The sequence below is a fragment of the Acipenser ruthenus genome, chromosome 18, assembly GCF_902713425.1.
Source record: "Acipenser ruthenus chromosome 18, fAciRut3.2 maternal haplotype, whole genome shotgun sequence".
Lineage (NCBI taxonomy): Eukaryota > Metazoa > Chordata > Actinopteri > Acipenseriformes > Acipenseridae > Acipenser > Acipenser ruthenus.
In genome coordinates, this window is record NC_081206.1 from 7044394 (window position 1) to 7067294 (window position 22901).

A 22901-nucleotide genomic window follows, 5' to 3' on the forward strand; every position below is an offset into this window, starting at 1 on the left:
ACATTAACATTTGTTCAGTTTTCTTAATTCAGATTCTGTTATCCTGCTGATAATTTGCTTCAATAGTATTTCTACTGGTTGTATATGCTTTAAAACACAGTACAGTTATTACAATATTGTGACATTGTCAGTTAGTACTGAACTTAATTTTATTTGTATAACAGTTTAACTTTAAATGATTTTATAACATGTATTTCTAATTCAGATACTTCAATATAGCAGTCTCTGTTATAAATTGTCATTTTATTTTACTCCATTGATATACACAGAAGGCAAGAGATTAATTTTAATTAGGCACCTAGCATCCTCATTCATTTACTTAAGGTTATTATATTAGGTTTCTTATTTATTTAAATACTTTTTTTTTCTTACTATAGTAGAACCACAAACCTATTTTAGTTCAATTGTTTCTGGCATATTAACTGTGCTCCATAGAGTTTGTCATTCTGTTCTCGCTAGATCGGAATGTTTGAGGTTCTGAGTCAAATTAAAAAGATGCTTTTGCCTCATAAGGGAAGTTTGGAACTTTCAGTAGGTCAGCCTGACCTTTTGATACCAGGAGCTCTCTTTTCAGACCTTACACATTCACTAATAATATTTTTCTACTGTTATACTAGAATTAACAGGAATATAGAATCCTACAATATTCTCATAAACTAATACAGAGTACATTATAACATTTATTTCTGAATAGTGTGTTTTAACAATTTATTTAATATTTCTGCTGACTTTATATTCTTTAAAATACATTACAGTCATTACAACATTTGTTGCAGTTTCACAAATGTTCAATTTGTATCCCAAAGATCAGCCTGCTACCAGTAGCAGTGACAGACAGTCTTGGTTCAGTTTCTGCTCTCAGTGAGTCTGTCAAAGCCACCACAGTTGTGTCTTTAAAAGCCTGATACCTGCAAAAAACTAATAAATTAAGCTGTTTCTATCGAAGAGCCATCCATCTCTGCAGCATACACCTTTCACTCAAAAAAGGGAAGACAGGTTTTAGGGTCACTCGTGACTATATATATATATATATACTGTATATATATAATTCTGTTTATTTCATGTCTGTTCTTTTGTGTTCTCTAATGCATTGTATCTTTGACAATGCTTGTTATGCCAATAAAGTATTTGAACTTAAGCGAGCCAGAGAGAGAGAGAGAGAGAGAGAGAGAGAGAGAGAGAGAGAGAGAGAGAGAGAGAGAGGGGACTAAATTCCTATTTAATTATGAATCAGGAAGTATTATGTGAAACAATAGAGGAGACCTGTGCTTTCAAAGAAGTTTTGTAAAACAAAATGTGTTTGCATTTGGAAATGCAGTATGAATATCTTCCTTTTTATTATTTACATATAGAAATATTGGGCCCTATTCACAAAATGATTGTTTTGAGGAATTATATTTGAATAGTGTTTATGAACACGCTCTGACGTTAAATAGTGCTTAGGAAAAAGAGAATGGACTTCTAATCCTTTTTAAAGTTTAATAAATACGACCCATTGTGTCTACATTTACTTTAGAGGAAATTCCTTTATGTTTTCTCACATGAAGCAGGTAACACATCACCACAGACTCTTTGGACAAACAGTCGATGAAACAACTTCCTGCAAAGATTTTCAACGCATAGCATATAAAACACATTGATGTACATTTTAACTAGAATAATTAGTAAACTCATTTATGACACTTTTGAGGCAAGCAAATTCATTGGACCAATCAGTCTGGAGACTGAATTTATGCTATGGCAGGCATACTGTGAGTCTGGCTTTTGGCCCCTCAAGAACACATTCTATTGTATCCATGGTGATGTCCAGACACAGCATATCCAAGTCCAATGGTTGCAAGTGCTTTCAATGGGCGTGGCACTGGGAACAGATGATTCCTTTTGCAGAGATAAACACAGGGGGTATTGGAAATGGAGTTAAAAGGCTAAAAAGACTGTAGCTCCACGGGGAAGAATGAAGGCAGCTTTCATTTCCGAGGGCAAACTTTCTTTACTGGCGTAGAGAATGTGTTTCCTCAGTCCAAAGCTGTAAAATATTAAGATATTTTAGCAATTGGAATACAACTTAATTCACCAAGGATACAAAATAGATGAATGTCTCGAAAGCATTCCTATTTTCAGTTGTACAGTATAGAATGTTTTTTTTTTATCCTTCCCAAGAATAATGAAATGCACTAGACTAGAGGAATCTGTTTGCTCTGTTAAAACTGTAATTTTTAGCCAGTCCACTAGATGGTAGTGTTACAAAAGAAAAGCTTTGCCAATTGTTTCCAATAATACTCTACTCAAGTTTGAGTTTAGGGTTAGAATTCACTTCGATTTAAGCAACAAGGTAATATAATTAATTGGAATGTTTAACGCAGGGGCTAAACAAATACAGAATAAGCCCGTCCTTGAAGTCTTATACCTACAAGTGGACAAAAAACATATCAGGAAAGATCCTAAGGGAAACAGCAGTATGATTGTGATACATAGCAAGTTTTTCTTTTTCTATAAATGACATCATTTACTAGTTTCCTCTCATTGCTCGCCATGTCACCAAACCTGCCTTGATAGAATTCCAGCTTGATTAATACAGTTGGGTTTACGTAATTGTTTTATATAAGCGGTCACAATGGATTGTATGAGACACCTGTCACATTGCAGTACAGAGTAGCTGTTACAAGTATAACCAGATTCGCAGGTTCAATGCTGATAATACTAGGAAAGGGTGAACACTGGGACTGTACAGGGTTTAGGTTTCAGTTAACGTTCCTGAAATGACTACACAAACATAGAGTTAATTGTATTAGGAACCGGATTTGACAGGAATGGCGGTGACGGTCTTTTCCACCAACATGTCTGCACGCAAATTACCTCTAATAACTGGGGCCAGCTTTAAAGGAACTAAAGTGGCAGATTTCTTTCACCTATCATGGTAACTGCAGATATCATTTCTTAATGAAATTGCATGTTTGCTGTTGCTTCTTTCCAGAATGCACACGTGAGGCCTGCGCATATGCCCGTATGGGTTCTGAAGTTGTCAGGTATTTTCTCCACTGGCACATCTGCCCCGTGTGGGCTCGGTACGGTACTGGTACAGGTGGGTCTCCACTGGCTATTTGTGGAACCGAGCGAGAATCAAACAATGAAACTCTGACCACACAAGACATCTGAATCCGGCTGTGAGCTGAGCCAGGGGCGGGGGCGAGGTTAAGGATTTTTGTCATTACATTTCATCAGTCAAAGAAAAACAACAAACATGGCAGGCAGCGAGTGTGATGAGAGAAAAGCACAGCCTTCAACGTGGAGAGAGTGCAGGCTCTAGTTTCTCTGTTGGCAGACAGAAGTGTTCAGGAAGATCAGTGCAGTAAACAGTGTTTATGACCGAGTTTCTGACAATTTGAAGCAAATCGACATAAAAACCGTGGGTACGGTACACTTATGTAACACACAATAAAAACACAATATTCTACCAAATTTCTCTTTATTATATTTATATAAAGAAAAAAGAGAAAATAAAACAATTCTAAATTATTTACAAAAATAGTCAAACTAAATACTGTACAGGTGTACCATACATACAACTACGGCCCTCGTTGCGCTGCGCAACTTATTTTTTTAAGCACCCAAACAAAAGACAACTAGAAAAAACAACAACTGTCCTTAAACGGGATAACTTTGGCAAATCAAAAACTTTCTTTTTACCCCCTCAACAGAACTAACTGAACTTTAGTAAGTCGAAATAATCAGTAACATTGGTGGATTATAAATAAATTCCTAAATATATTTACAAAATATAGCGATGCAAGATACAGCCGCACCGTTGCTCTATTAGTTTTTGAACACCAAACACTTTTGGCAAACTGGCTCGGCTCTGCATACTGAGAGCTGCAGGAAGTGGTGCTGGTAGCTCAGCAGGAGGAGCTCTTCCTTGCACAAAATCCTTCTGATGGTTTGGTTATTATTAATGCATGTATTAATTAACGACTGAGTCACCACTGATATGAAGCGTTGTATTTATGAGCTTGAGAGAATGTGATTACAGTGTTTGACTTTGTTCTAAGATGAACGCAATGCTATTCACTGGGTGTCACTGTCTTTCATATCAGGTTATTCCGATTGTAGAACACATTCTTCATTAAGATTCTAAAACCCCCAAGAACATTTGCTAAAGTATACGCATTCATATGAGGTCATTCCACAGTGAGGATTGGGGGTGGAAATCTGAAAATCTGGGAAAATGAGTGCTGACTAAGGGAGAGAAGGGTGGCTTCTAGCTGCAGCCTGTTACGTATCACATAAATAAGGTCACTGTGACCTTCAGTCATGGTTTTAGGATGAACTTGTCAATGTCATTGCATAAGTGAAACCTGGGAGGTTCTTAAGATAATAGCCTCCATTAGCCCAACCAATCAGAGACCAGAAGCAGCAGCAGCCCAATGGTTCATTTGGCATTTATTGCCCTTGACAAAAAAGCCAAGTGCCCTTCAGCAGCTTTTCTTTTAGTGAACAAATGTTATCTCTGCATGAGAGAATGTGCACACAAAGTACTTCAACAGTGGACCTTATCAGGGCCGATTTCCAGTATTTTGTAACCTGTAGGAAATCCCTGTTCAGCAATCCAAACACGAATGTCAAACAATGTTTGAATGAAACTCTACTCCCTATATCAGATACTTGCTATTCATAATGGGGCATACGTTGTCAGTCAGTGGTCGTTATGATTGCCTGTGCAAGCATTCAGAGTGCTGTTATGTTTGACCAAACAGGTGTTAAAAATGCATTTCTCTGGCACTAGGCCCTCACTCAGTGGAACAATTCATGTTCTTCCCTGTTTTTTTTTTTTAAATGACTTGTATTATCAAAAGTTATCGAGATTCAACTGCATCACCTTAGGCAAACAAATGGGCACTGTTTACACCACTTAGTGATGGTAAATACCCTTTCTGTTTGACGGGTTGTAATTCCTTCATTTGTATCGTGTCCTCGTGTTTTTAAATACCCATTAATCAAATAAATGTGACAGGTGTGTTGGTTCACTCTAGGACTTCCAGAAAACGGACAAGGCATGTTTGCACACGCCTGCATTGGTACAAAGCAAGCTGGGTCTTCTTTTAAGTATTTTTAAGTGAGAAGGTAAGTGATTGGGCGTCACTGACTGCAGGGGTCAAAACTGGATTTCAACATTCATTTAACTGGACACATGCGGTTGAAGAACAACCAAACCAACTCATGTTGCAAACGTCATGAAGGTTGCCAGTGTTGTAACTGGCCCCTTGATTTATAGGGGAAGATTGGCACGATTGGTGTCTACAGTGACACTAAAATGTACTTCAGTTTCTACAGTTTATATAATCAAAGCTGTGCCCAAGAGCTATAGCATGCAATAGTTCAGACTATTATCATACAGGGTTGTTTTCTCCCTTGAAAATAAGGAGGAACAATCAGTGGTACTTTGTAACATCTTTTTTACCTACATTGCCCTGCCCCTCGCCTCTTTTCCTTTTCTTTCTTTCCTTCCCGTTCCCTTCGGAGCAATTTGGCTCTTCAGACTCATCAGCAGCACCCCTCTGTTTATAGAAAGGAAATAGGGTTACACTTCATAATAGACATTGTAAGAAACGTTTTTAAAAGATGTCTGAAGTCTGTTTCTCATTTGGGTTTATGTGAACCAGGCATCAATTCAGGATACATTCATTACTTACTCATATTGGTGATCATTCAAAATGAAAATGCTTATTAATTAATTAATGATAGGCTTAAGTATGAATGATTGCTTATTTCATTTCAAGCCTACACTCTGTGTCATGGAAAGTTGTTTCATTTTGGTTTTGAAATGCTGGGCACAACTTTCACTACAGACTTCCAGAAGTACTAAAATAAAACTGGTTTTTAAAAAACGTGTAGATGACAAAGACATTTATAAATCTATCAATGCTATTTTCAAATTTTATTTTCATAAATAACTTCAGAATCAGATTATGGAAATTATAGATATCCCTACTTGCTGATAGCAGAAAACAGCACCGCTTATCTCTTTTGCCATCTCTTGACGTTGACTACTAGAGATTGGGAGCAACTTTACTGAAAGCAGACAGCATTCAAATACCAACCTTGCTGTCCGATGACTCTGGAGCCTCTGTTTCTGTCTTCAGCATTTTCAAGACGACGACTGAAAAGGACATTTTTCATGATCAGTAATCACCATCTTAATACCAGTACAAATCCGCAATGTCTTTTTTATACTAATGGTACATTCATGCTTGTGTCAGACACATACAGAGGTTTCATCTTTAGAATCTTTTAGTATTGATTCACTTAGCCCATAATGTACCTGGGTAAATTAACTGTAACCCTTAGACCATACTGTACCTGGGTAAAGTGCTTTTCCTAAACTCTGCTTCATTTCTTCATTTTCCTTTCTTGACTGTTTTGAAATTCCGATGTCCTTTTCTTCATTTTGATCCTGAAAGTACAATTTCAGGTTTAAGCCAGATTAAGCAAAACAATTTAAAAATAAAATAACCCATGCTCTTCAAGGAAGTAAATGAACTTGTGCAATGAACCACTCTTTCGCCTAGGTAGCTCCTCCACTGCTGTCTTATTATAAACACAGGTGTTATAAACAACAGTGACAAGCATAAGAATTAAAAGCATTCTAGCCCTATAATTACTTTAACAAGATCCACAACTTTCCATTGGTAGTTTGTAAGAAAAATAACACTCCAATAATCATATATTAATAATTGTCTTTATTAAGATGTTATCAGATGGCATTACTTGATCCTTAATCCATGGCCCTAGTTTCTGCTCAACCAGCCTTCACACAAAGAGGAGACACTTACTGAGCTGTCCTCGTTGTCTCCATCGTTTGCTTGATGGAAGTGGTGACTGGCGACTGAGTGAGAAGACACTGGCGATTGGTCTGGATCCACACTGGACGATGTGTCACTATAGGACCGCTTGACTGCTCTAAGATGAGACGAGTTGTTGGACTCAGCTCCCTGTAGTTCCCCTGACTCTAATGTGGATCTTGGGCTTTCTGCGCCGGCCTCAGCCTTCATGCTGGGGTGGCCCTGATCTTTGGATCTTCTGTAATCGGATAGATCTAAAGGTGCTTCGGCCGTTTCTGTCTTCTGATCACTTCCGTTGTGATTTAAAGGCCGGCTTCTCTCTTCCCGTGTCAGAATTCCATCAGTTCTATTATTTTCACCCTTGTGGGTTTTGCTGAGACCACTGGGTGCCGGCTGGTAAAACTTATTTTCATGCCAGAAATGTTCTGGACTTGCGTTGTTGATCGTTCCTTTCTTTGGGTCCACGTCGGCATGGAAGTGTTGTGGTACAGTCCACTCCTCACTACGGCCCTTCATGTAGTAAACACTTTCATAACAATCCACTGCCGACTTGTGATCTCCAAGCTTTTCTTGACGTCTGCTACCCCAGTCTAGCTTGAGTCGGAGTGCTTGTTCGCTGTGAGCACGGTATGCCAGTTGTGCATTGAGGATGTGGGGTTTTTCTTCTGTTGGGATCCTGATTCTAACTGCTGGTGGGGAAACCACTTCATGTCTCTTAGGCTTCTCTGAACCCTTAACTCTGGGAATCAGAGAGAATGCCTCATTAAGTCACTTACAATTTCCATGGTCAAATACTCAACAAAGCAGGCATAATTTGAAGAAACAAGTGTCCCAAGCAATAAACGAGAAAGTAAATTACAGAACAGGTTGTCCTAATTTTAATGATATAGGAAAACACACAATGTGTCACCAGTTTGCAACATAAGTCATCTTGGTGTTGGAAGGGCAGTAAAGACATACCCTGCCTTGCTTTCATTCCTGTTCTCTGCCCCTGGGCTTGCTCTGGCACTTTCTGTTCTCATGCAAGATGCCATCATTGCAATGGTTCGGTGGAGTTGATTTGAAACCAGCTGGGTGTTCTGAAGACAAAGAGCAGATGAGAGCAGCCCCATTATAGACTGTCTGCAGACATTCACAGGTAGAACATACTTAAAAGGACCATATTCACAAAGCATTCAGCCCACTGCAAAGTTCAAATGCTTCTGAACTAGCAAATAACAACAAGGATGCACATAGCAGCTCTTTAACGAACCTCCTGTCTTGGTGTAAAAAAAAGATGCCGTCAAATGCTTGTATATGTCCCATAATGTAAAGGGTTAAGAATTTGAAGTGCTAGACCATTGAGGTTGAGATATTATAAAGCAACAGGCTACGAGGCTCTAAGTGGACCCCCTGGACCCTCTTGTAAACAAGGCCTTGGTCTCAGTGAATAAATATCCGGGTTCAATAAATAAATAGATGAAAAGTGATACAAGAGCTGAAATCCTTGCTATCATATTTATGTATATATGTATTTATTTATTTTACCTTACTGTCAGTTTCTTGATCGGTTTTCTGATCAACCTGAACAAAAACAAAAACAGACAAGAAAATTGTAATGTGTTTGAAATCAAACAGAAACTTAATCAGGTCACTTTTAGTTATAGCAAATCTGAAAGTGGTATAAGCTTGAGTGATAAAAAGCAAAAACCCAAAAGCTATGTTTTGTATATTTTGTGCCCAGCAGGCATAAGGTGTTGAAATAAATGCAACAGACCTTTACACATCCTAGTCACAGAATTATAATATTATAATACTGACAAAACCATGCAATAACTGACTACTTTTACTGCATGCGCTGTACTTTTCCGCAGTTATCAAAATCCACCAATGGCTGTAAGCCATTAATCTTACTTCAGACTGCATGACTATAATAATAATAATAATAATAATAATAATAATAATAATAATAATAATAATTTTGTATGCTGAAAATTAATACATTAATTACAGTTACTTGAGTTTCATGTCCGCTCCAACTTGTTGGCTTTCCATATCCAGACATCCCTCCTGAAAAACAAAAGACAGCCCAGTATGGAACCACTGTCCATAGATCACGTATACAGATAGCTTTACAGAACTGCATGTACCTTTAAAACCAATACAGTTCAGACATGTTCAGACCAGACACTGTATTCTGCAATTACACTCTTGTATTTTTAAAAACCCCATTTCCCTTTTGACAAGGTAGAACATGTCCCCACATCTATCCTGACCCAGAACTGCAACACATCACAACCATACCCTCTGATAGTTGCTGGTGGCATCTTTTCTCAAGACTGTTGTGGAACTGCAGCCTCACAGCCCTTTCCTCTAACGTCTGTTTGGCTACGTCTGTCTGTGAGCTGCATCCTGGGATTGGTGCTTTGGGATGTCTGCCATTCATTTCACTGTGAGCAAAATAAGTTAAAAAGACAATTTACTTTTTTTTACCATAAGTAGTGGACAATGTGTACATGTTTAAACAAAGTCACTGCATGCGTTGAACAGTACGGCTCATGCTTCTTTCTGTGACAATCTGAAAGTGCACTTCACATTAATGCAGACAACATCTCAAATAACGTATTCTCAGATAGTCATACTGCTTCAATTTGAAAGCTGTTTTAGGAAATGACTTGAATATCTCTGTGGTGGCTGGCCAGCACAGCAAACCCAGACTCAGATCATGCAGTTTTAATGCTTCCTTGCACACTTTTGTTAACAACAAAACAAAATAAAACAGGAACAAACTAAATAATTTAAACAAAACACATCTACACACCCAAGCTTCAGCTATCGCAATGTTTCTTCCTGTCCCTGTCCCTATCCCTGACCCTGTCATGGCTGGACAAAGTGTCTTCACTGAACCATCTCCTTATAGGGTGTGACCAGGGGTAATTGACATCAATAAACCAATCACCACCTGGCCACATTCCACACTTTCTCAATTAACTTATTAAAACAACTAAACAAACCAATTAAACCATTACTGTGCAAAGGTGGCCATCTTGGCCCCAGGCTGTTCCTCTGCTGTTACTTTTATTTAAGCTCATGTAATCAAAGAAACTGCAAAATGATATCGCAAAAGTCTATTGGAAGCCACGATTTTAGTACCACATTTCATGTTAGATTTCGAAATGTCACATTTTTCAATTTTTGTCAGTTATTCATTAAGTATATGGAAAACTACAAAGAGGTACATAATTCAATATGTTAACATAACATTATTCAGCAGGTTTCATTCAACTTTGTATAGCAAAATGAGTTAATTCTATAGGGTGATGTAAAACGTTGGGCCAGAGCTATAGAATCATGAATGCACTGGTTGACCCAGTGTGCTTCCCAGCTGGACTAGCGTTAGCGTTGCCTCTGAGGGGAACAAACACAACAACACAGCACTTACTCCAACATGCTTCTGAGGTTCTTGACCTCTTCCAGAAGCTTTTTGTTTTCCTTTTTCAACACGTTCATCTCGTTGACTGTAGAAACAGCAAACAAACGTGGAGCAGTGAATAAGTTAATATTTCACAGTTTATTATTGTAGGTTACAGTTAGCAGTAGAAGCAGGTGCAGTGTAAACTCACTGAGTTCAGGGCCAATTCATGCACATCTTACAAACGGTCAGCAAAATGTTAAAAAGGTAAAAAGAGGGTCTGTCTTAAGAGGCCCCTCATCAAATACAATCCTTTAACATGTGCCGAATAGGACTGACACTTATTCATTATCTTTAGCATTATAATAGAGTGACTAGGAAACACAAATTCAAGAAGACATCCCTATTTCATATCTGGTATATTAGGTTGGCATATGTATGTGGGAGCTAAATGTAATGATACTAAAGTCACAAATCAGTTCAAACAAAGTCATACCCAGAATGGTAATGTGCTGGAGACTGTGTAGTTGAGAAGTCTCATAGTCCTGCTGCTTCTTCTTAGCCACATCTTGAGTGACAGTACACCTGTCGCACAGACCAGCTCGTAACCTGTCAGAAACGCATCAGAGAACTCAGGGTCATTTCACTTGGTACCCTGGTGCCCCCTCTTCATCAACGTAAATTCACACTGAACAAGAACTGGTGTATCGTCAATGGGATCCACTCTTCTCCTCACAGTTAGAGAGGTTTGTATTGTTGTTTAAAACCAGCGTGACTGATACTTGCAGAAGAAAAGGGGAGAAAACTGACCTGTTTTCCAACAGCTTGACATTCTCATGAAGCATCTTCTGGTGTTCTCGTAGCTGCTGGTTTTTCTTGAATAAATCCTCTATCCTCTGTGAGTCACTGTTTAGTAAAATATATTATTATTATTATTATTATTATTATTATTATTATTATTATTATTATTATTATTCATATGTATGTTTTCTCATTGGGTCAACCCCTGTTTCAAGAGCAGGATAAGCCATTAATGGCATTTTGTAGATATATAAAGAAGGTGTGCACTCACCAGCATTTTTCCATGGTCAGCTCTGTAACCTTTGCTTGCAAACCTAGAGAGCATTGACCAAAATAAAAAAAAGAAAACGTGCGTTGGAATGTATGTTTCTAATATAATAATTCTGGGGAAGTTTGATACTTGTCCTCTCATTGGAGTTGATGTCACAGACCTACCCAGCCTCACTTCTACACAAGGATTACTCTGGGTCAAAGGGGGACCCCCACGCTAAATGAAAACTGTGTTTGAACTCCTGACACGTATTGTATTGTGCCTCCCATCTCTCTAGCAGAGCAATGCAATATCAAATGAAATAAAACAGCATACTGTGTATCTCCTTCTCGTGGAGCTCCCGGAGCTTGTTATGCAGCTCCTCAAAGCTGTCCATAGGCATGGCAAAACCAAGGCTGTCTGTCACTGTACTGGAGCACCGGAAATCCTGTATCCCTGAATCACAACAGCAAACACATACATAGATATGATTAGAGACATGTTCAAAGCTATTTCAATCATGAATCTCCTCCTTAACAGTGTGATCACATGCCAGCATGCAGTAATATATAGACATACCATTCTTATGAAATGTTATGGAAACATGTATGTCAAAAATGTATTGTAATAGAGTGTTATTATCTAAAATCATCATCTTAAACTGGTAATAACATGATAATAACACTGTGATGAGTCAAAGGGGTTTCGGTCTGTAATTCAGCCTCCCGACAGTAGAAGGCAGCAAACCAACTCGGGACTTCCCTTACCAAGGTCTCGTGACTATGACGAAAGTCATCTTTATGAGGGGCGGAAGTACGAGTATGTAAATTCCAGCCATTGGAGTCAAGTGAGTTATAAGGACACTTGTCAGTTGGGGATTGGTGTTCCACTGACTACAGAGGCGGGGCGTTGCATACTAAAGGGAACGTACTACTGTGTTCGGGGTTGGTCCGAAGGGAAAATAGGCGGGGTAACGAGGCAGAGGGAGAGACGAAAGTTTAGCTGTGGTTTTTGAATACTGGAGAACTGTACTAATATTTTCTTTTCTGTTTTATCCCCTTTTGTTTTATGTCCGGGGACTCCGTGAAGACAACTAAGGACGTTTTCACTTCTCTTCTTTTGAATTCTTACTCCAGCACCCCCTCCCTCACACCGTTTTGTTTTCTTTGTTGATTACTTTTTTTTGTGTAGAGAGTAATCATAATAAACCTGTTTATTCTTCTACACATAAATTACTGTCTGGACATTCCATTTGTACTCACACGCCTCACACGTGGTGTCATTGTGGGAGATGGATCCAGCTACAGTTTTTGCGATGTTTAGGGAGCAGGAGGAGAAGCGAGAGGAAAGAGAGACACGGCGCCAGGAACAGCTCGCCCAGTTCTTTGGACAGCTGGTGGAGAAGCTATCAATACCTCCATCAACATCAGAGACGGCGGTTGCCCGGATGTTTGCAGCACAACCGAAGCGGCAGAAGATGACTCCGGAAGATGATCCCGAGGCTTTCTTGATCACCTTTGAGAGAGTGGCGGAGGCTGCAGAATGGCCTAGGGAACATTGGGCCATGAAATTGGCACCTTGCCTGACAGGAGAAGCCCAGGCAGCTTATAGAGCCTTGACGGCCACGGAAGCATTAAATTACGATAAAATAAAAGAAGCCATTCTCTCACGCCTCGGGATCACGGAGGAAACATACCAGCGCCGTTTTCGGGAATACCAGCTGTCCAAGGGGACGCGGCCCCGGGTTGCAGGACAGTATCTCATGGATCAGTGCACCCGGTGGCTGCGGCCGGAAGAACACACACCCCAAGAACTGGTGCAAAAGATCGTCATAGAGCAGTTCGCGTCTGTACTACCGCCAGGACATCGAGAGTGGATTAAGAAAAATCGACCTACCACTCTCGAGGATGCCATCATCCTGGCAGAGGCATATGAAGACGCGAACGAAGGCGCCGGCTCAGACCCCACTCCTGCCCCTAAACTGACTCGGACCAACCAGCCAAGGAAGCCCAGAGAGGGTAGCCAGACCATCAGACCGTGGAGGCCGAGGTTAGCCCCATCCTGGGCGAGAGAAAAATCCCCTAACCTGCCGGTCATTGACTCGCAGGACAGATCAACTCCGTTGGTGCCTCCTACCCTAGTGTGTTACCGTTGTAATGAGCCCGGACACATTGCCAGGAATTGTCCAGTAATGGAGGTGGACCTGGCAAAAAGATCTTGGTCAGCAGTAACAGGTAAGAGCACTGGGGAATGTCGGGAGGGCCCTTATATTGAGGGGAAGGATATGCAGGAAGGACAACCGGTGGTATTTCCGCATTTTTCTGTATCTGGGCACTTATTATATAGAATAACCCGGGCTCCCGGGACGGGACAGCTCATAAAACAGTTATTGGTTCCTGGGCCTTTTCAGTCGGAAGTCATGAGACTGGCGCACGATATCCCATTTTCAGGTCATTTAGGAACTGAAAAGACCCAGGAACGAACTCTGGCCCGGTTTTATTGGCCTGGGGTTTATGGTCTTGTGCGGAAGTATGTATCCGAGTGTCCTGAATGTCAATTAGTTGCCCCTAAGTCAGTTCACCCCGCACCTCTGGTTCCACTGCCAATTATTGGGGTACCGTTTGAGAGGATTGGTGTAGATTTAGAAGGCCCTCTGGAGGGAGCAGAGTCAGGATATCGGTATATTTTGGTAGTAGTGGACTATGCAACACGATATCCAGAAGCTGTTCCCTTACGCTCTATGAACGCAGAAGTTGTAGCAAACGAATTGGTAAAAATATTCTCTAGGGTGGGAATCCCGAAAGAAATTCTCACTGATCAGGGCACTAATTTTATGTCAGGCCGTATTCAGCAACTATACAAATTATTGAAAATCCGTTCAATTAGAACCTCAGTTTTTCATCCTCAAACGGATGGGCTTGTTGAACGATTTAATCAGACTTTGAAAAGTATGTTGCGCCGCTTTGTAGATCAAGAAAAATGCAATTGGGCCAAACTGCTTCCCTACTTGCTCTTTGCAGTTCGTGAGGTACCACAATCCTCAACGGGATTTTCCCTGTTTGAGCTCTTGTACGGTCGGCAGCCGCTGGGTATCTTGGATCTCATAAGAGAAGGCTGGGAAGAACAGTCAAAAAATGTAGTAAAATATGTGTTGCAGTTACGCGATCGCTTAGAATTAGTCGGTCGATTGGCACATGATAATCTCAAAGCGGCACAGCAGAAGCAGCAGCAAAGCTACAATAAAAATGCAAGAATTAGGAACTTTCGACCTGGAGACAAAGTGTTGTTGTTGCTGCCCTCATCGGAATCTAAGTTGTTTGCTAAATGGCAGGGTCCCTTTGAGGTTATTCGAGCAATTGGTAAAGTCAATTATGAGATCCGACAGCCTGGGCGTCGGAAAGAAAATCAAATTTATCATGTTAATCTCCTCAAACCGTGGAAAGAACGGGAGGTCCATTTTATATCTCCTGCACAGGAGGGAGAGGACTTTGGACCCTCAGTTGAGCCAGAGTCAGCAATTGAGGTCCCTATGGGGGAACAATTAACTCCTGATCAACGCAAAGAGGTAAGCAATCTAATTAATATGTTCGGTGATGTGTTTTCTAACGTGCCTGGAAGAACGCATTTGATTGAACATGCTATTATCACTCCGCCAGGTCTGAGAGTTAGACAGAGACCGTATCGCATTCCAGAAAGTCGGAGAGATTCTGTTCGGAGGGAGGTGGAGTGTATGTTGAAACTTGGGGTAATTTAACCTTCCCGAAGCGAGTGGTGTAGCCCAATTGTACCAATAGACAAGCCAGACGGGTCACTACGGTTATGAATCGATTTTAGGAGGGTGAATGCTATCGCCAAGTTTGATGCATATCCCATGCCTCGAGTAGATGAACTCTTAGACAAGCTGGGGTGAGCTCGGTTTATTTCAACTCTGGATCTGACGAAAGGATATTGGCAGATTCCATTAACGAAAGCCTCTCATGAGAAAATGGCATTTTCAACCCCAGAGGGTCTTTTTCAATTTTGTACTATGCCGTTCGGACTTCATGGAGCTCCTGCTACTTTTCAGAGACTGATGGACAGGGTATTACAACCTCATCGAGAGTACGCAGCTGCGTATATCGATGATGTAGTCATTTATAGTTCTTCCTGGAGAGAACATTTGAATAGATTAGAAGCCGTCTTACAGTCTCTGAGGAAGGCGGGGCTCACAGCGAACATGGCAAAGTACGCTATTCGAAAAGAAGAAACTAAATATTTAGGTTTCATAATGGGTAAGGGTAGAGTGAAACCGTTGGTTTCAAAAGTCCAGGCTTTGTTGGATTCACCGGTACCTACCATGAAAACCCAGGTGAGATCATTGTTAGGGTTGGCTGGTTATTACCGCAGCTTTATTCCACACTTTTCCACTATAGCCGCCCCTCTCACTGATCTCACTAAAAAGAACGCTCCAAATAAAATTAAGTGGAGTGCAGAGTGTCAGACGGCCTTTGAATCTATTAAAACTAATTTGAGTCAGGCCCCAGCATTAGTAAGCCCGGATTTCAGCCGAGAGTTCATCCTTCAGACAGATGCATCGCAGACTGGTCTGGGGGCGGTTATTATTATTTTATTATTATTATTTATTTCTTAGCAGACGCCCTTATCCAGGGCGACTTACAATCGCAAGCAAATACAAATACATTCAAGTGTTACAATACAAGTCATACAATAAGAGCAAGAAATACAATAATTTTTTCAAGTGTGACAAACCACAATTCAATAATACAGCAGATAATAGTGAGAGTTACATCAGGATATGATTAGATAGTGATAGTTACATCAAGATATGATTAAGTGCAAAATACTACAGGTTAAACACTTGGCAGATTACAATATTCTGAAGTACAGGATTAAATGTAGTAAAATAGGGGGCAGATAAGAGCAAAATAAAGCATATTTAAAATGAAGGGTGATAGTGTCCCAGGATACAACAGAGAAGTTCTACAGGTGCTGTTTGAAGAGGTGAGTCTTAAGGAGGCGCCGGAATGTGGTCAGGGACTGGGCAGTCCTGACATCTGTAGGAAGGTCATTCCACCACTGCGGAGCAAGGGTGGAGAAGGAGCGGGCTTGGGAGGCAGGGGAGCGTAGCGGAGGTAGAGCCAGTCTTCTAGTGTAGGCGGAGCGGAGAGGTCGAGTGGGGGTGTAGGGAGAGATGAGGGTCTGGAGGTAGCTGGGTGCAGTCTGGTCAAGGCATCTGTAGGCTAGTACAAGAGTCTTGAACTGGATGCGAGCGGTGATCGGGAGCCAGTGGAGCGAGCGGAGTAGTGGAGTAGCGTGGGCGAAGCGAGGCAGAGAGAACACCAGGCGGGCAGCAGAGTTCTGGATGAGCTGGAGCGGACAGGTGGCGGACGCAGGGAGGCCAGCCAGGAGGGAGTTGCAGTAGTCTAGGCGGGAGAGTACCAGGGCCTGGACCAGGAGCTGGGTAGCATAGTTGGTGAGGAAGGGTCGGATTCTTCGGATGTTGCTCAGGAAGAATCGGCAAGTGCGTGCCAGAGTGGAGATGTGCTGGGAATAAGAGAGGCAGGGGTCCAGGGTGACTCCAAGGTTCTTAGCAGAGGAAGAGGGAGAGAGTGTGGTAGATTCCAGAGGAACAGAGATAGAGAGATCAGAGGAGGGGGAGGAGGAGGGAAAGAAAAGGAGGTCAGATTTAGAGAGGTTGAGTTTGAGGTGATGCGAGTGCATCCAGGAGGAAATAGCAGACAGACAGGTAGAGATACGGGAGGAGATGGTGGAGTCAGAGGTGGGGAAGGAGAGGAAAATCTGAGCATCATCAGCATAGAAATGGTATGAGAAACCATAGGATGCGATGAGGGGGCCCAGGGAGCGGGTGTAGAGAGAGAACAGGAGAGGACCCAAGACTGACCCTTGGGGGACTCCAGTTAAGAGAGGGTGAGGTGCGGAGGTTGCTCCACGCCAGGTTACCTGGTAAGTGCGGTTGGAGAGGTAGGAGGAGAACCAGGCCAGAGCAGTGCCAGAGATCCCCAGGTCAGCAAGAGATGATAGTAGAATAGAGTGATCAACAGTGTCAAAGGCAGCAGAGAGGTCGAGGAGAATTAGGACAGAGGAGAGAGAGGCAGCTCGGGCACACTTAAGTGAGTTGGTGACAGACAGGAGGGCGGTTTCAGTGGAGTGAGCAGAGCGGAAGCCAGATTGGAGAGGGTCAAGCAGAGAGTGGTTGGACAGGAAAGCAGAGAGCTGGCGGTGTACAGTCCGCTCGAGGGTTTTGGAGAGGAAGGGTAGGAGGGAGACAGGACGGTAGCTCTGGAGGGAGGTGGGGTCGAGGGTGGGTTTTTTGAGGAGGGGAGTGATAGAGGCTTTTTTGAAGGCAGAGGGAAAGATGCCAGAAAGTAGAGAGGTGTTGAGGAGTGAGGAGATGAAGGGGAGTAGAGCAGGAGCAGCAGCTTGAAAGAGGTGAGTGGGGAGGGGGTCCAAGGCACACGTGGTGGGTTTGTGACCCTGGAGCAGGGAGGAGAGGTCAGAGTCTGAGAGGGGCAAGAAGGTGGAGAGGGAGGGCGAGTTAGTAGGGGATGTAGTAGGTGTAAGGGTTGGAGCAGGAGGGGGTGCGGGGGAGGGAGAGGTGTTAAAGAGTTTGCGGATATCTGAGATTTTAGAAGAGAAGAAGGAGGCAAAGTCGTCAGGGGAGATAGAGGAGGGAGGAGGAGGGGGGGAGGGTTTAGGAGGGAGGAGAAGGTAGAGAATAGTTTACGTGGGTTGTTAGTGGAGGCTTCGATTACAGATTGGAAATAAGCACATTTAGCAGAGGAGAGAGTAGAGGAGAAGGAGGAGAGGAGAGTGCGGTAAAGGTCTAGGGCAGCAGGGAGTTTGGTTCTCTTCCATTTCTTTTCAGCAGATCGCAGTGTGATTCTTGCCGAGCGGAGCACAGAGGAGAGCCAGGGATGGGGAGGGGAGGGGCGAGCAGGTCGGCAGGTGAGGGGACAGAGGGAGTCGAGGGAGGAGGTGAGTGAGGAGAAGAGGGTGGAGGTAGCAGAGTCTACGGAGAGTTGTGAAAAGGAGTCGATAGGAGGGAGGTGAGAGAGAGCAGTGGAGGCAAGGACAGAGGGGGAGAGAGAGCGAAGGTTACGGCGAGAGGTGACAGTGGGGGTAGGAGGAGCAGGGAGAGGGGGGAGAGACAGAGAAAAAGAGATGAAATAGTGATCAGAGAGGTCCAGGGGGGTGACAGAGAGGTTGGAGGGGCAGCAGGCCCTGGAGAAGGTGAGGTCCAGTTGACGGCCAGCTTTGTGGGTAGGAGGGGACGGAGAGAGACAGAAGTCGAAGGAGTGAAGGAGAGGGAGGAATCCAGCAGTTGGAGAGATGGATGTTGAAGTCACCCAACAGGACAGTCGGGGTAGACAGAGAGGGGAGGGAGGAGAGTAGATAGTCGAGTTCTGTCCCAGGAGAGAGATGGTATAGAACACCCGATATTATACATCAGTCGGAAGTTACTGCCCAGAGAACAGAGGTATTCGGTAGTGGAGAAAGAATGCCTGGCAGTAAAATGGGTGGTGGAGTCTTTAAAATACTATCTTCTGGGACGACCCTTTGTACTCATCACAGATCATGCCTCTTTAAAGTGGTTAGACACAATGGAGGATTCAAATGATAGGATTACGCGGTGGTACCTGGCGCTCCAACCCTTCGCCTTTTAAATAAGGCATCGTGCGGGTAAGTTACATCAAAACGCTGATTTTTTTTTCCCAGGAGGGAGGGAAAAAGGAGGGGTTAGAGGTTTCCGAGTGTTCCTTCGGCTCCACTCTGAGGAGTGGGATATGTGATGAGTCAAAGGGGTTTCGGTCTGTAATTCAGCCTCCCGACAGTAGAAGGCAGCAAACCAACTCGGGACTTCCCTTACCAAGGTCTCGTGACCATGACGAAAGTCATCTTTGTGAGGGGCGGAAGTACGAGTATGTAAATTCCAGCCATTGGAGTCAAGTGAGTTATAAGGACACTTGTCAGTTGGGGATTGGTGTTCCACTGACTACAGAGGCGGGGCGTTGCATACTAAAGGGAACGTACTACTGTGTTCGGGGTTGGTCCGAAGGGAAAATAGGCGGGGTAACGAGGCAGAGGGAGAGACGAAAGTTTAGCTGTGGTTTTTGAATACTGGAGAACTGTACTAATATTTTCTTTTCTGTTTTATCCCCTTTTGTTTTATGTCCGGGGACTCCGTGAAGACAACTAAGGACGTTTTCACTTCTCTTCTTTTGAATTCTTACTCCAGCACCCCCTCCCTCACACCGTTTTGTTTTCTTTGTTGATTACTTTTTTTTGTGTAGAGAGTAATCATAATAAACCTGTTTATTCTTCTACACATAAATTACTGTCTGGACATTCCATTTGTACTCACACGCCTCACAAACACCTTTTTAGATTGTATATTTACAAAATGAAATGTTCATAAATGAGTACTTCACATGAACAGAATAGTCTGTAAATAAGGTTGAATTCCACCCTAGAACATGGTAATAACAGGACACAAAGCATCTCTGTTTCTTTTTCTTGTCGACTCCTTCCTTGAAAACTATTAAACTTTGTAAGGTTAAAAGTGAGCGCATGTTGATGGAAACATTCAAGACTGCACATGCAAAGTCAAGTGTTGGTAGAAAGAATGCATTGTGTCTTCTAGGTGCGTACACAATACTGTTTAAACTAACACACATCTAACTGTGCAGATGAATCACCACTGCCACCATGCAAGCACAAACATCGAGAAGAACACTAAAACACTTCTTTTAACCAGCGTCGGACACACTATATTTTTGTTTGTGCACATAAAGTATTTTGTTATGCACTGTCTATATCATTAGACAGGATGTTTGTAAAGCCTCATACTCAAGAAGGCGAGTCATTTCATATAATGTACAGAACAACATTCAAAGCTCTTTGAATAAACCGGAATGCTCACAGCTCGCCTTTCTGGTTGTTGTGTTTAGAAGCCCAAGGCTTCCTTTTTGCTGCAGTCAGAAGGGAGTGGCTTACCGTTTGCCTCTTGACTAAAATGTCAGTAAAAATGTCAGCACTTCAGATGAGAGGAAGATTCAGTTCCAAGCGGCTTTTAAAACACAACATGGAAGTTAATTGCCATTGATCGGTACTCAGTTGTAAAGCGGAAGGAAGGACAGCTTTTCTTGTTTTGAAATCAATACTTTAATGAATGGATTTATTGAATGCCTGCTGATAAATACTTATTAAATGCAATTATGAGTATGAGTTTCTGCACAGCCCTAAATCCATTGCAACTTATCATTGGCACTTTATATACTTATTTAATGCAAAAGGGAGAAGCCCGTTTTAATATAACCGGACTGGCATTGTGCAGAACAATGGAGAAAACATATTCATACAGTTCCTAATTTGTATCATAAATCACATACAAGACATTAACAGTGATGAGTGTGTCAGAAATCCAGATGTTATCCTGGGCATGGAACACAACAGAACAATTTGAAAGCTGAGCTGAGCTTTGCGGGTCTGTCAAATGCCTGAGATGACATTTACTGTTCAAGAAGAGAAACATACTGCACAAAACTAATAACATTCACATTTGACTAAAATAACTATTTCAGATGATGTATTTCAATTTATGGTAATACAGCCTATTTCAAAAAAGAAGGCAAAACTGTTAAAATGAAAAAAAAGATTTTGTTCGGTTAAGGACAACATGAGCCGTGAAGCAATGCAACATGTTTGTGTTAAATGTAACACAAATCAGAGATTTAACACAAAATGTGTGCTTTTCCTGTTTCAAACACACACTCTGTATTTTTTTAGCGTGCATTGCCAATTTTAATATTTCGCTTGAAGGCAAAGTCTATTTTTCTTTTTACCAGATAGAGCAGATATGGGTGTGGTCCCTGTACGACAGCCTCATATTTCTATAGCTTTTTTTTCCAATTTAGATTAAGATACCAAACATCTTACAAGTTAAGATACGTTAAATATTTTGATCAAAGACATAACAAGAAGCTACATGTTCTCCAATGCACTGTCATGTGATCTAGACGCATGTCTGCACAGAAGTGGTTGTACTTTACACACCATAGCTTAAATAACCTTCTACAAGTGGCTGTGGAGCTGGACTGACAGAACTGCACATCCACAGAGCAGGGATAGCACAGGCAGAGACAGTGAGTGAGCATCCCACACGGCACTGAATTTCATTGAAATAATGTTCCTTGAAATTTTACCACAGTAAATTTGCACAGTAATTTTGTAATGATTTCCCCATGGTTATACTACGTATTTACTATAGGTTCCCATCTATACTAGGAGATTGCAATCAGCACCACTGTACTCTCTATGAAACGTTAGGGTGGCTCAGTCTGGAGAAAAGGCGGCTTTAATTTTTGGGGTTTAGTCCATAAGGTATACTGGAAATGTTCCAAGTTTCCTTACATCTCTGTTAGAGACATGTTACTACCTATGCACTAAGACCAGATGATGTGCCTACTTAAAAAAATCCTACATTTTGATCTAATATGGGCTAACATGCCTTGGTATATCAGGCATCTCATCTTTGGAATTCATGGCCTCTTTGCAATACCTTTTTAAATCACTCATAAATATTTATTATAAATCTGACCAGGGTTGCAAAGCCTGTAAATATTGACAATGACCAGGATCATGTATTGAAATTGTTTGACTTTTTTATGCTTTTATTTGTATTCATGTTTTTATGATTGTTTGAACTGTTTTTGTCCTGTATGAATGATTTATAGATTTTATAAAGCTATTTCTTGCCAGGACCCCCTTGAAATGTCCTAATGAATTCATGTGTTACCTTCCATTGAGACCTTTCTGTACAGTGCATTATAGAAGGCAAAATAAATACCATAAGCACCTAATGTGTCAAAGGGACACATTATAATATTTAAGTTTCTTGCGCTTTCCAAATATCGTTTGAAGTTTAATGTACAAATAGTTATACAACCCATCCACCTTCACTCTGCAACCTATCCCTAAAAACAAAGCTTATCTGTCTTCTGACAGAAACTGCAGGCTTGTATCCATGAGAGATATTTGTATCGGCCAGCAATTATTGAGTGTTTCATAAAAGCTACCATCACAGCTTAATGCAGCACATAGCTCCCTGGCTGCCAGCTAACCACATTGATCACATTCCATTGGAGAGAACGAAGTGGAAGCGACTGCAGTGCTTACCTTATACTTCTTTCTTCCTAGTTTCAAAGTTCACACTCCCAGTTCTCCATTCCTTAAGATGCTATGTGGAAAGAGAAATGCCCAGGAGAATTTTGCTAGAGCCTCGCACAAGAGCCCAACACACAGGGGAATGAGCTTCAGCTCCCTGTGAGAAACTTGCCCAAGCAGTTTGCCTTTGTTAGACACAGATGCAGAGCTCAAGCAGAGCCTGTTGGAAGTTGTAGAACTGGCTCTGCAGTAACCCTACAAACTGGTAGAACCAGATCGGTAGAGTGAAGTCTAAAGAAGTCATTTTACTTTAACGGCTGCATTTTAACAAAAAGACAAACACAAAATAATCAGCCTTTTCCCTCTGGAGACATGGGCTCGAATCCAGTCAGTGAGATTGGTTTTTATAATTCTCAACTTGCTTTGACTTTTGTGGACA

General features: G+C 41.8%; 1 protein-coding gene across 5 annotated transcripts; it reads right to left on the reverse strand.

Moving 5' to 3' along the window:
- Nucleotides 1-83: 83 nt before the first annotated feature.
- rbbp8l (retinoblastoma binding protein 8-like) lies at nt 84-22689 on the reverse strand. 5 transcript variants are annotated; one of them, XM_058991056.1, is made up of 15 exons: nt 22475-22689; nt 11615-11734; nt 11300-11342; nt 11038-11133; nt 10724-10836; nt 10258-10333; nt 9120-9265; nt 8827-8885; nt 8364-8399; nt 7797-7915; nt 6828-7575; nt 6355-6448; nt 6096-6154; nt 5456-5552; nt 84-2026 (listed from the first exon to the last, which is right to left on the reverse strand). In XM_058991056.1, exons 2-15 carry the CDS (start codon nt 11679-11681, stop codon nt 2016-2018), a joined length of 1764 nt encoding a protein of 587 aa, XP_058847039.1. In that variant the 5' UTR covers nt 11682-11734; nt 22475-22689; the 3' UTR covers nt 84-2015. The 5 variants fall into 5 exon arrangements, with proteins under 5 accessions (XP_058847039.1, XP_058847038.1, XP_058847040.1 ...); XM_058991055.1 differs by having other exon boundaries at nt 86-2026; nt 5460-5552; nt 9120-9250; nt 22475-22687; XM_058991051.1 differs by having other exon boundaries at nt 87-2026; nt 5460-5552; nt 22475-22686.
- Between the last annotated feature and the right edge of the window lie 212 nt (nt 22690-22901).